At 35.7% G+C, this 13,119-nt stretch overlaps 1 protein-coding gene across 2 annotated transcripts in view; it reads right to left on the reverse strand.

Annotated features, from left to right (window-relative positions):
• LOC113232676 (homeobox protein invected-like) overlaps positions 1 to 13,119 on the reverse strand; it is a 123,374-nt gene that overhangs the window by 10,676 nt on the left and 99,579 nt on the right. Inside the window, exon 3 of one of the 2 annotated variants that reach the window (XM_026467445.1) lies at positions 11,997 to 12,002. In XM_026467445.1, the coding sequence (XP_026323230.1) occupies positions 11,997 to 12,002 (6 nt within the window). Of the gene's footprint in view, positions 1 to 11,966; positions 12,003 to 13,119 lie in introns of both variants that reach the window. The other variant, XM_026467444.1, reaches the window with a different exon arrangement.

Here is a 13,119-nt window from a genome sequence, read left to right on the forward strand (position 1 = left end):
GATACAAGCAACCGGCATTTACACTCTATCTTGTTTTGGATACAAGCAACCGGCAATTATACTCTATGTTGTTTTGGATACAAGCAAACGGCATTTACACTCTATCTTGTTTTGGATACAAGCAACCGGCAATTATACTCTAACCGAATTCGATGTTAAAATGTCAACAAACAAATACATTATATGATTTTTAGGGTTTTCATCTCAGACTTACTTAGAAGATTGCAATTTGTAATCGCTATTTTGTACGTTGCACTTGGAAAAATATTTGACATACAGACTAACATACAAACACTAACAAATATGACCGTCTACACATGGAGCGAAATAAGGAGTTAAAATAATGAATAAGACCATTGGTTATTTGACTCCTTTGGTGTACGTCGAAAAACCGACCGATAACTCGTTTTTGGTGATTGCTGTATTTGTCGAATAGGCAATCAAGGCGAACACTTTGTCACACATGCTATCTACACATGGTAATTGTTAGCCCAACTTGTCTGTCAAACTTGGTGGTGATGTGCTGAGGCAGGTCGACAGGTTCCGTTACCTGGGGAGCAGGATTACATCCACGTGTGACCTTGATGCTGAAATCAACAGCAGAATAGCAGCCGCCGCGGCAGCGTTTGGTACATTGGAAAGAGCAGTTTTACGCTCGCATGACTTGAAGGTGGCTACAAAGGCTGTTGTAATATCTTATATTCTGCTGAAATGTGGACCGCGTATCGTCGCCATTTTACCTGAAATGCCTTCGTAAAAAATTAAACATCAGCTGGTCCGAACGCATGCGGAATACCAACTTTTGCGAAGAGCTAAGGTAGGTGGAATCGACGTATATCTTATGCGGCGACAACTTCGTCGAGGCGGCCATATATCAAATATCAAGGATGACAGAGGGGCGAGTGGCAAAGCGCATCTTTTATCCGGAACTCAAGGGGGGCAAGCGAAAGCAAGGCGGTCAACTCCTTAGATATAAAGATGTCCTTATACGCCACATGAAAAATTGCGACATTGACCCAATAGAGTGGGAGAAACAGGCACCCGATCGCCCGTAATGGAGATCTTCGTCACAATTTGAGACACGTCAACGAATTGAGTTGGACGTCGGCCATGACGAGCTGAAAGCCCGACCACCTGCGGTGGTCAGCTACCATTACATTGACGGTGAGTTCACGTGCCCCCTGTGTGCATGGATCTTTACTAAGAAGTTTGGGTACGTGAGCCACGTAAGAGTGCGACCAACAGCGGAGCTGAAGCAGTTACCGTGGCCGAAAACGGTCAGGAGAATTCATTAATTCATTCATTTAATTGTTTGCCAAATAGGTATGTCAAATACGCAAATGCAAAATAATAGTCAATTGAGTGACGAATTTCATTGAATAGGAGTTCCAAATCAATAGCGAGGAATTTAAAACCGACCTAAAAAGCAACTAGTAAATAATTATTCAAAAACTGTGCCATCCCTAATGATTTTTTTATTTGAAGGAAGAGATTGCAAACATTTATTGTTCGGGTAAATAATTCAAATTGAGGATCGGAAACTGTTGCTGGATGTGATATGTAGTAAATTAATATGAAATAATTTTTTTTTCATCTATTATTAATTGGCTTCATATACTTCATTATTCTATTCATAAATCATATGCAAACTTAACAATAATTAGCCAGGTAAGTGTTACTTTTACATAACCCAATTAGCTATATATCTATTTAAATCCTAATTTCACTAGCAGGACGTGGGCAGACCTAGCCTAAAGAATGAGCATTGACAAAAATGTTCTTTACACCTGCCATCATTGGTTGCCTAGCAACATTTTGTTATTAAATATTCTATATAGAATTTGGCTACAGTATAGAAGCGAATACTCGTGCTAGTGACCCGTTTAGTTCTTGCAGGTCTCGATTTAAGATGTTTTAATTAAATAGTGTAATTATAAATATATTGAAATGTATACTTACAAAGAGCTACCCTTATTGCTTCATGCTCATTCTTCACAAGGAAATCTGCCTTACGAATGAGCAGTAGAAGAGGAAGAAGTGTAATTTGTATATGACTTTGTACAATTGAAACGAGATTGACAGTCGCCACAATCGTAATTTGTATGAAAATAGAATATTCACTTCTAGTTGCCGGTTGCTTGTATCCAACACAAGATACACGTTTGCGCGATGCTTTGCATAACGCTGTCTTTCGAGAATAGTGACCTAAAGTAAAAAAGTCTATTTTTTTATTTGTAACACAGAATCCGCTAAGTTTTATTGTCAATAAGACACCGGCACGACTAACATCAAAATAATGCAGTTCTTTTTCAGAGGACTGGTTGGTTAATTTACTTTTTTATTTTATTAATACATTGAAAGTAAAAAGTTCGACTGTCGTTTTGTTTTGTTCATTTGTTTTAATTTCCTACTGATATAGGTTTGTCGAGTGTTTCCAGGTTCATTATGCATTTTTGTCGATTTCGTAAACTTTCAAAAGATTTTTTATTTAAGTATTGTTTAAACTTTGATTTAATAAATGTAAAACTGTTACAATTTTCAATGATTTTTAAATATTTTCTTTTTGTTCTTGTTTAATTTCTATTTTTGTTTCTAACGCACTTGTGTTAAGGATGGAAACCATGAAAACTGGTATGCAAGCCACTCGACCACGGAGATCTTCAAAAAACTTTAATAAACTGTTACAATTTTTTCTGCTTTGTTGCAAAAAACAAAAAAAAATGAATAAAATAAAATATGATGATATTAATTTAATTGCAACTTTGTGTCTAATACATAACGTTACTTATTTTATAATCTCACTTTTTCTTTGTTCTATAAATGTGCCGGTGTATCGTGCAACTTTGGACAAGTATGCGATCGCCTTTATGCTCCTATTAGACCTCAGCGTCTTTTAAACCATCATCCTGATGAACTAGCTGTTGAGATAGGCCACTATTCAAGAAAGTTATCGGTAAGCAGTTAAAAACACAATTAAAAAATATACAACAAAGAATTCTTATTGTTTTCCCCATATTTTTGGGAGCTACTACACGTCTATGATTCCAAAATATCCTTTCGGATTGTTGGTTTCACTCTTGGTTGGGAAAATAATAAGTTATACTTGTACAATATGTATATACTTGTATATTGTTATACAAATTCAATATTTTTTCCCGTACAGTTCATATTGCTTGGGTTTTATTTCAGAATATATTTTTTTTATAAACGAATTAAAGCCATTTGAAAAACATATATCGTATACTATACTCCATTTGTTTAGACAATCAATTAAATGTAAACAATCTTGATACAACTTTTTATTGAAATGTATACTTTACAAATCAATAGGTATAAAAATAGGCATGCAATTTCATAATGAAGCCAAGTATTTGTATTTTGTATTTGAAGGTAAGTAAAGATCATTTTATAAATATCATTGAATAGGCATCTTAAGGTTATTTACATTTAGTTAAGTATCTAAACAAATGGACTACACACGTGAGACATTTAGTTCAGTTGATATAAAAAAATCATTGGTATATGTACCTACTGAACACAGCGGTTTTCTTGTAAAATGTCAAGGTAAGTTTGTGTTGTTTTCTATTGTGACAATATTTAGGAATCGTGTTTTCACACTATATAGTAATCAGTGTATGTCCTCAATTTTACTATGTATTTTTTCCAAAGTGATAGACAACCATTTGAGGTTGTGTAGACCCTTAATGATACCATGTTGCAATGACTTAACTATTCAGTTTTCATAAACAAATATTAAAGGGACTATTTTTTAGAATTTAAATCGTTAAAGGTTGCTGTTTAAAGCAAACTAAATAAATATGGAGTACTCAGGAATTCGTGAATGCTATAAATTTTGAATGAAACTGTAAACCTAACCTAACCTAACCTATCTACTTTTTGGCCCATTTGGATGGATGAATGGATGAATTTTTTCAGCAATTCAGAATAAGATAATTGTTTCAATATTTAAATATAGCTGGTTGACGACTATATCTAGTGTTGAGTCATGGAAAAGTTTCCATTTTGAAAAATATTTTTTTCAGAAAAATAAATATTTTTCCTTTTGTTTTCTACATTTGACTTTGACACCTGTCAAAAGTTGATGTCACTGAATGACAACGATGGAGCCAAAAAGGCTTTTTTTCGCCTTTGTGAAATCATTTTTAATCTCGTTTTTCTCTGGGTGGCTTATAGCTATACAAGTTTATTTTATCATCATAATCATTATAATTGGATATAGGCCTCTTTCCTCTTCTTCCACTCTTGGAGATCTTGTGACCGATTCATCCAGCCCTGACCTCTGTGTCAGCGGTGGTCTGTCGTGCCCCCTGACTTCTGGCTCAAGTACCCGCTTTGTCCATCGCCTCTCGTCTCGCAATGTGCCCCGACCATGCTCACCTTTTCTTCGCTACGACAGCCATGATATCTTTAACTTTGGTCCTATTTCTGATGCAAGCGTTGCTTTTTCGATCTCGCAGGGTAACTCCGAGCATTGCTCTCATCATGCCCCTCTGCGCGAATTGTTTATTTTATAATTCACGCTAAAGAAAACTTCAAAAGATATTTGTAAATGTAGAATAATACGAGCCTCCGAAATTATATTTGTCCAATTTTTCCATTTTTTTTTTTCGAAAAATTCAAATATTCCCATTATTTTCGGAAAAATTTCCACTATTTGAAATTTCTCGGAAAATTACCCAACAGTAACTATATCCAACTCAGTTAGCTATGATCTTAGGACCTGTAATGGGTCCAAAACGTTGGCTTGTTTGAAAAACAAATATAAGCGATTAACGTCCGAAAAAGTAGTTTCATTTCTTATGTCTAACAATCGCAAAAACTTCAGATCTCAATATTAAAGATGTATTTTTACGATTTTAACAAGAAAGTGTCATAAAACTGTCACGAAAGCCAGCGGTGTCAATTATACTAAGATATATTATCATGAAACATTTGAATAGCGACGATGTCCTCACTAACTGCCGCGTCTAAGGTTTGTGTTATAACGTAAGACGTACGATCGTGCTTAGGTTTCAAAAGCGAATTTCCACTAGTTTAAATATATCCTGTCATTACATTTGCTTGTAAAAAGTAGCAAAAGTAATGTAATGAGTTATAAGCGTTGCTACGTTCCGGGTTTGAAGAGAAAGGGTGCTGGTGAAATTGCAGGCATATGTGATTTGTAAACTTAAGTCTACAGGTGACGGGCGCAGTGACAATGCTCCTCGGGTCTTTGCGATTAAAAAGAAGCTCTCAGACGAGCGGCTCTGCAACTGTTATTATATTATATGTTAAATATATATATATGAAACTGTACTTAGTTGTAGTAACTTTACATGCTTTATACTGGAGCATCTAATAACTTTAAGACTTTTAGAGCAGTAGAGGTCCTCGTCACAGAGTACGTCCAGGGAAGTACTGCCATCTTACCTATTTGTGCCACCAAGCAGTAATGTGAGCATTACTTCGTTCCGGATTCGAAGGATAAGAGTGCTGGTGAAATTACAGACACATGGGACTTGTCAACTTATGTCTCAGGGTGTCTGACACAATGGCAGATCCTCTCAGATCGTTGTGATTAAAAGCTCTAAGTGGTACTGCGACTATTACGGACAGGCGTGTCGCTTACCAACAGGCGCACGACTTGTTCGTCCCGTCACTAAGTTATTATAAAAAAAAGAAAAAAACCATGTCTGAAAGATCATAATCTACAAAGCTTTCTAGAGATTGAATCATGGTCATCATCAACCAATATTCGGACTTGTCACTGTTCGAAGACTACTCACTGTTGGGCATGAATGTATTTTAAGAAGATGTAAGTAAGTATTCGATAAGAATTAGACAATTATTAATGTATTTTCTGTTCGTCCTTCTGTATAATCGAATTCGGCTACAACATAGCTTACGACGTACTTAGATGGAAGTACCTTAATAAAACCTATTAGTAGTCTATCTGGCTATAAAATGGTGCGACGAAGCGTGAAGTAATCTTTGAAGGCTTTGACGGAGGTCTATTGGGGTATTCTCGTAAATTTTGTCGACGACTACTTTTTACCTTACCATGTATTTTAATTAAACAAATTTTGTATGATAACTTTTATACCTCAAAAGTTTGTGGAATCACATTTATTTGCCAAGTTTTATTGAAGTCGGTCAACGGAAAGTGGATGAAATCCAATAAACCAGACTCATCTCCTAATTTGCCACCTTTAGAGGTGAAATATGAAAATTGAAATTTTAATTGGGATTGTTCACCAATGCCGAAATAATCGTATGACATATACACACAAAAAATACAGACGAGTTGAGAACCTCCATCTATTTTTGAAATTAATGAAAAAGCACATTATTTATCTTTAAATTTCATTATACACGCAATATAATGAGACTTGTTACCTATTTTGAGTTTTTTTTTTACCCGACTGCGGGAAAGTTATGTTTTTCAAGTACAGCCTAAACGGCTTGATGGACTTTGACATATGAAGTGTCGTTAGATTCGTTTTGATTGTGGGAGTATCATAGGCTATAAAAATAATCAAAATAGTGAGGGGGAATGTTTTTTTTTATCTTTCCAGCAAAATTTTTTTGCACTCGGGTTTTTGTTTCTTGAAATAATTTTGAGTTATAGAATTTGCAAAAAGAATGTCTACATTGGTATTTTGATTTCGATTAAATGCGCAATTACCAAATATATAAAGCCGAAATAAGCCGATGGTCTTTTTATAACAACTGCAGGGCTATCACGACAGGGCGCGACTTGCACGAGAGCGAAATAAAACGCGATATATGCTCTATGCAATATAGTAGTTTCTCGCGTTTTATGTCGCACTCGCGCAAGCCGTGCCCGTTCGTGCTAGCGCTACTGGTACTACAATTCCATTAGCGACAAAATTGACTTGGTCTCAACGTACTTTAGTAGCAGTAGAGCTCCTTATGGAAGATCTCGTCCAGGTTAGTACTGACCTTACCTATTTCTGCCGCCAAGCAGTGATGTGTTCCGGTGTTGAAGGGTCCTGGTGAAATTACTGGACTTCAACTTATGTCTCAGGGTGACGGGCGCAGTGGCAGTGCCCCTCAGATCTTTGCGATTTAAAGCTCTGTGTGGTATTGCAACTGTTATGGACAGGCGTGTCGTTTACCACCAGGCGCACGACTTGTTCCTCCCGTCAGACATAGCCAGACACTTTAGCACACAACCTAGAATCCGCATTCTCTACTGTTGTGTCTGGTCAGTAGTTATGTACGGCAGCGAGGCATGGACCATTAAAAGAGAAATTACGCAGCGCCTCGACACATTCGAGATTTGGTGCTACTGCCACATGCTTCGCATCAGCTGGACGCAGAAATTCAGTAAGTCAAGTACCCGATATGATAGATACCGACTGCTTCAAAGAAAGGTTTAAGGCAAGCGACGCGCTAGTAGATGTCAAAAGTCATGGTTATGCAACATAAGGCAGTGGACCAGAGTCAAGAGGCAGCACACCTGTTTCGTATGGTCGTGGATGAGGACGAATTCCCCAAATTGACGGCCAACCTTCAGTAGTGGAGAGGCACTTTAAGAAGAAGAAGATAAGTACCAGAGCAAGGGAATTCACTTCGGGGGACGAAACACACTATCCAGAATACCCAGACCCATTTAGATAAGTTCATTTCGGTAACCTAACACAGACTCGAGTTTATTCCGAAATAACGTTTGTTCGAATGTTCATTACACCGAAAACCGAATGACAACAACAGAAACAGTTGTTCTTTCAGAATGTGTTGGATGTGTATCGCAAAGACACGTTTAGGTTAGGTTTAAAAGAAAAAACATTTTCCTCTCAAAATTACTTTCGAGGTTATGAAGATTCGAGCAAGCGTTATTTCTGGAAAATGTCATTTCGAACTTCTGATAGGTAACCGTTCATTTCTCAAATTTGATACCTTTACCTTTTGACGACCTCCATGGACGAGTGGCTTGCACACCGATTTTCATCATGTCCCGGGTTCAATCCTCGACCGGGTCAATGTAGAAAACTAACTATTCTATATTGTCTCGGCTCTGGTTGGTTGTGGTACCGTTGTTGTTTGCAAATTACATACCGCAATGCTTTGGTTGCTTTGGGATAAGAGCAACTTATGTGATGTTTTCTAATGTTTATTTATTTTTAAAAGACTTTCACAAAAAAGAAGAGGTTCTCAATTTGGTTGTTCTTTTTGTATATGTTACGCGATAACTCGGCATTTGTGAACCGATTTTGATGATTCTTTTTTTGGTGGAGACAGTGAAATGAGGTGAGTTATCAAGTAGATGTAATTGCAGGAACTCTTGAGGTCGGTTTTTTATTTATTTTGCATTCTCTCATTCTTATGTAGAGCCTGCAAGCCGTTGGGCCACCGATGTTGTGGGAATTTAAATATCCGATAGTCCGTCGTGTACGAGAATGACCTAACAGTTTTTGTTAAACCACCAATTTTCTACTTAACAGCGTTATGATTGATGTTAGTTACAACGAAGATCACTGACCTTTAATAAAAAAAAGGAGAAGAATGAGTCAAAAGTGGTTTTGTAGACATTTTTTGTCACAAAGACCTTTCAATAGCTCCCCATTAGAGGTGTTAAATTTAGTAAAACGATGTTTTTTATTTATTTTTGTTAAGAAAAAAGTTATTGTGAAAGTTGTTCTAAGAATAAGAATAGTGAACAGCTGGCCACGTCGCCCAATAGATCATATTAAGTGAAAATATAAGCCATAACAGTATCAAATGTAATAAGGCTACATCTCCAAAATGACAACTCTTCAGTAGAGCTCCTTGTGAAAGTTCGTCCAGATAAGTACTGTCACCTTACCTATTTCTGCCGCCAAGCAGTAATGTTAACATTACAGGCACATGGGACTTGTCAACTTACAATTATCTCAGGGTGACAGGCGCAGTGGCAGAGCCCCTCAGATCTTTGTTATTTTAAGCTCCGAGTGGTAGTACAACTGCTACGGACAGGCGTGTAGCTTACCTACAGTCACACGATTTGTTTGTCCCCAATAAACTAAAATAGTATAATTTTATATAATTATTTTTATAGTATAATTTCAGATCAGTTACAATAGACCTTTAGAAGAAGACCGTCGGTCGTAATCGTGTATCTTCGGATTTGTAGAGCGAAGTCTCCGTCGCACAAATGACAAAATAAGGACAAATATCACAATGGCATGAGGAACAGAGACAGTTTCAATGTTTTGATTGTTAATAGGTACTAGAAAATTCACCAGTATCGTCTTAAATGTCGTCATGAAGCTGTTAATGCAAATTCCAAGTTAAAATAACAAAATTACTACTTAGAAAAGAATTCGGTTCATTTAAATCTTAATTTGAGTGTTAATAAAATGCTTTATTTGAATATAAATAATTCGAAATCTCAGAATGTAACTTAATCTTAGTCGAACTTGTTTTTATGCTCTAGAATTATCGTCGTAATAAAAAATAACGAGATTTTGGAGATGTACTATTACCACTAACTGTAGTGTCTATTGTTAGGCTAATTTTTCTAAATAACTCGTTTTCGGTTTAGTACTTATACATCTTGAGACGTCACACATAACAATCTCGTTCTATAATGGCTTCCTTTCTTCTACATCATACGTAAGCGTATGATAAAATTCGATATACAAAGAACAACCCCTGGAGTTTCTTACTCATTCTTCTCAGAAGAATCTGCCCTACGAATGAGTTGTAGAGTTTAATCAACGTTAAAATCATCGAGCGTAATTTGTTTACCTATGACATAAATATATAGTAGAATTTATGTAAAAAATCCGCTTTTGAAACCTAAAAATATCGTCCGTGTTTCGTCTTAAGGTGGTTTTCCACCGGGAGACGTGGCGAGACGAGACGTGACGAGAATTGAAATTTCGGCGGTCTATTTCCACAAAAACCTGTCACGCGCTGTGATTGTGGATACGGTGTAGTTCGGTGAGTTTGTCTAGCGATAAACACGTGGCGAAGGTAACATGTTCCGTAAATTATTATTATCAAATATGTTAATGGAAGAAGAATCAGATGAAACCGTAGCAATCCGTTTACGTTGCAGAATTAAAATAACTCTGTGTAGGCAGCAATACGGTTCAATATTAGATCACCGAATCACATTTCAACAAATCACAAATTTCACACACACACAAACGCATATACACACTTACCTCCATTTCGTATCATACTTTACTTTTACCTTTTATTTTATTTGTATTTTATTTCACTTCGTTATAGTTGATATTAATTTTCTGTTTACAATTACAATCTTGTAAAACTGTAATGTTGAAAGTGACATTTATAATATATTTACATTGTAATGCTGCCTTTCTAAATATCATAATTATCCGGATGGGTATGAGCCTGGAGATCCGTCACACAGGTTAATTCCTAGTATGAACTCCAGTCTCAAAGGTACAAGTACATAAGTATCTAAATATTTAGGCACTTCATGTAAATTGTTTTAATACTTGATAACATTTGTAAAGAGATAATAAAGATTTTTATTATTATTGTTATTATGAACAAATATTTCAATTCTCGCCTCGCCTATCCTCGTCAATCCATATCGTTTCCACCGAAGATGAGCTAGAGGAGAATTGAAATTTGCCATACAATTTGCAATCCTGGGAGTCTATTCCCATTCACAGTCCGACATCCGTCCGAAACAATTACTGTCAAATAAGTCATACTCGACAAAGTCAAAAGACAATCTCAAGTATGAAGCTTCATTCGCATCAAGCGTCTTTTCATTTGGTCGCTTATTTCACAATAATTGTTTCGGACGGATGTCGGATCGAGTACGGGAGTAGACTCCCTGGTCTCTCCTCGTCTCACCTCGCCAGTGGAAAAGCACCTTTACTTTGTTAAATTTCAGATACGGCGTGAGGAGTGGAACAATATGACTTGCACAGTAACATCTCACGTATACAATTTTTATAAGGCCTGGTGGTGTAAGAGGAACTTAGTTTATTTAGAGCTCTAAGGAGAACAAATAAGGTCTTATAAGAATTCCAAAGTATACTAAATTTGCCTTTGCCTGTCGGCTTTATATATTTTAACAATCATTATTTAATTTTTTTTATTTTTTTTTATTTTTAATTATTCCAAATCCAATACTTACCATGTATTTGCCGAAAACGTGCAAACGTTTAACGTTCTCCTTCCCCCGAAAGATGTACCCATATCTCGTGTTCTCAAGATATCACAACTGTCAAATTTGTTGTTCCCGCCTTTTGGCTTTGGAATACCGTAGCGACATCTCTTTAAAATCGTTTAAACTAATTTGTTATTCTGTTTAATCTACTGGTAGACCATAGTGCTAAAGTTTTTAGATTATGAGTTAAGGCTTCCATCCCTGTTCCCTCTGCGTTCTTCTTACCCCACCTGACCGTAGTATGTGAATGGAGACTGGTTTTAATACAACCCACTCAACCACAAATCAACCTAAACACACTGTTACTAATTGAACTGCAAATTTGAAAGCTGTATAAATGACATTAAGTATAATTTACAATTGTGTATTTTGACAGTTTATGTTGCTATAATGTAGCTCACCAACGTGCAACATTTTCAACTGTATTGTGTAAGATACAAGAAGATTTATTTTTGATGAGAAATTTGATAGTTTATATATATGCGCACGTTGAAATCGATACTGTTTCTAAACGAATATCTCTTTCTTTTTACATTTTGAATTTATTTTCAGCAAAATTAAAGTTTATTTTAGAAATGAAACTTTTTAAGGACAGTATTGATTTCAACGTAACACGATGATTTGTAAACAATACCTATCAATTTTAGACCCCATAAATGTACATATAATATTTCTGTATCAAAGAGACATAAAATGCAAAATTATTGTCCCATTAACATAAAACTGTAAATGCCAATAAAAAAAGTTTGATTAAAATTAAATTAATTTTAATTAAAACTAAATTAAACAAATGGAATATCCTCACGTGAGTCCCGTGAGCGGCTCCCGTACTTACTTCGTCCTAAAACAAAAGAAAACAAATTATTAGACATTAATTGTAAATTCATTAAACTAAACCTTAATTAAAAATGAATTAAATAACTTTTGCAATAAAGAAACGGTACGCAACATGAGATTGTTTAATAATTATCCAAATTGGGTAGTCAGAGAATTACGATTATTCATATACTTCTGCGAGTTACTAGAAGCAATATAAGTACTCTTAATTAGAACTAGACAAGTAAATAAACACAATATTCGAAGTAGTTCAAAATTTAAGTAAAAATGTAGAGTTGACTTGTGTATGACAAAGCTCCTTAGAGGTTGAGTTTTGGCACCTTCTTGACGCTCTTGGCATAGCAACTTACGTCATCAAACATAAAGAATTTTCTTCATTAGTTGCTTTCGAAGAAAAGTGATGTAATAATAATAACGTACTGTAAAGGACGTAACTCAGATTGCTTTGAGAGAGGTACTTTTATAAGAGAAACGACGATTATTCATAAATATATCTGCATACGTAGCCTAGAATTACTAAGATGTCCGTTTGACATCAACCCTCTTTTATTTATATAATTCCAAATACAAAACCTAAGCTGCCTGCTACAGTACACACTCATAACCCCGCCGTAGGGAAACTATGTATCGCGGGTGTCATGGACACACACATAAGATAACCACACAAATTACACCCAAACTCACGAGAGAAATAAATGTAGGCCATACAAATATATCTCCCGGCCCGGGAATCGAACCCGGGACCTCTGCGTGGCAGACCAGCAGCAGTATGGTAAAATTGGTTCGGCCACGGAGGCAGTCGACGTACCACACATGTCGCACCATTGCAATGAAAGTGACTTAATAAAAATATTTAAAAACGAGTTTATGCCGTAAAACGACTTTAAAAACCATTGCTCCTAATCGCTCTCCACATGTCTATCCTTATTATTTATTTATTTAGTCAATATGGTACAATTACACATACACAAGTCACATTTATTTAAAATAATATTATCTATACAACTCTTTGTTACAGCTATCCAATTACAAATGTACACAGCTTTACAAAGAAAAAAATATATACACAGTTAATAAAAAAAGGGAATTAACGGATGAATTACGAATTAATAATATTATGA

The sequence above is a fragment of the Hyposmocoma kahamanoa genome, unplaced genomic scaffold (genome assembly GCF_003589595.1).
Source record: "Hyposmocoma kahamanoa isolate Upper Pololo Valley unplaced genomic scaffold, ASM358959v1 77, whole genome shotgun sequence".
NCBI classification, from domain to species: Eukaryota; Metazoa; Arthropoda; class Insecta; order Lepidoptera; family Cosmopterigidae; genus Hyposmocoma; species Hyposmocoma kahamanoa.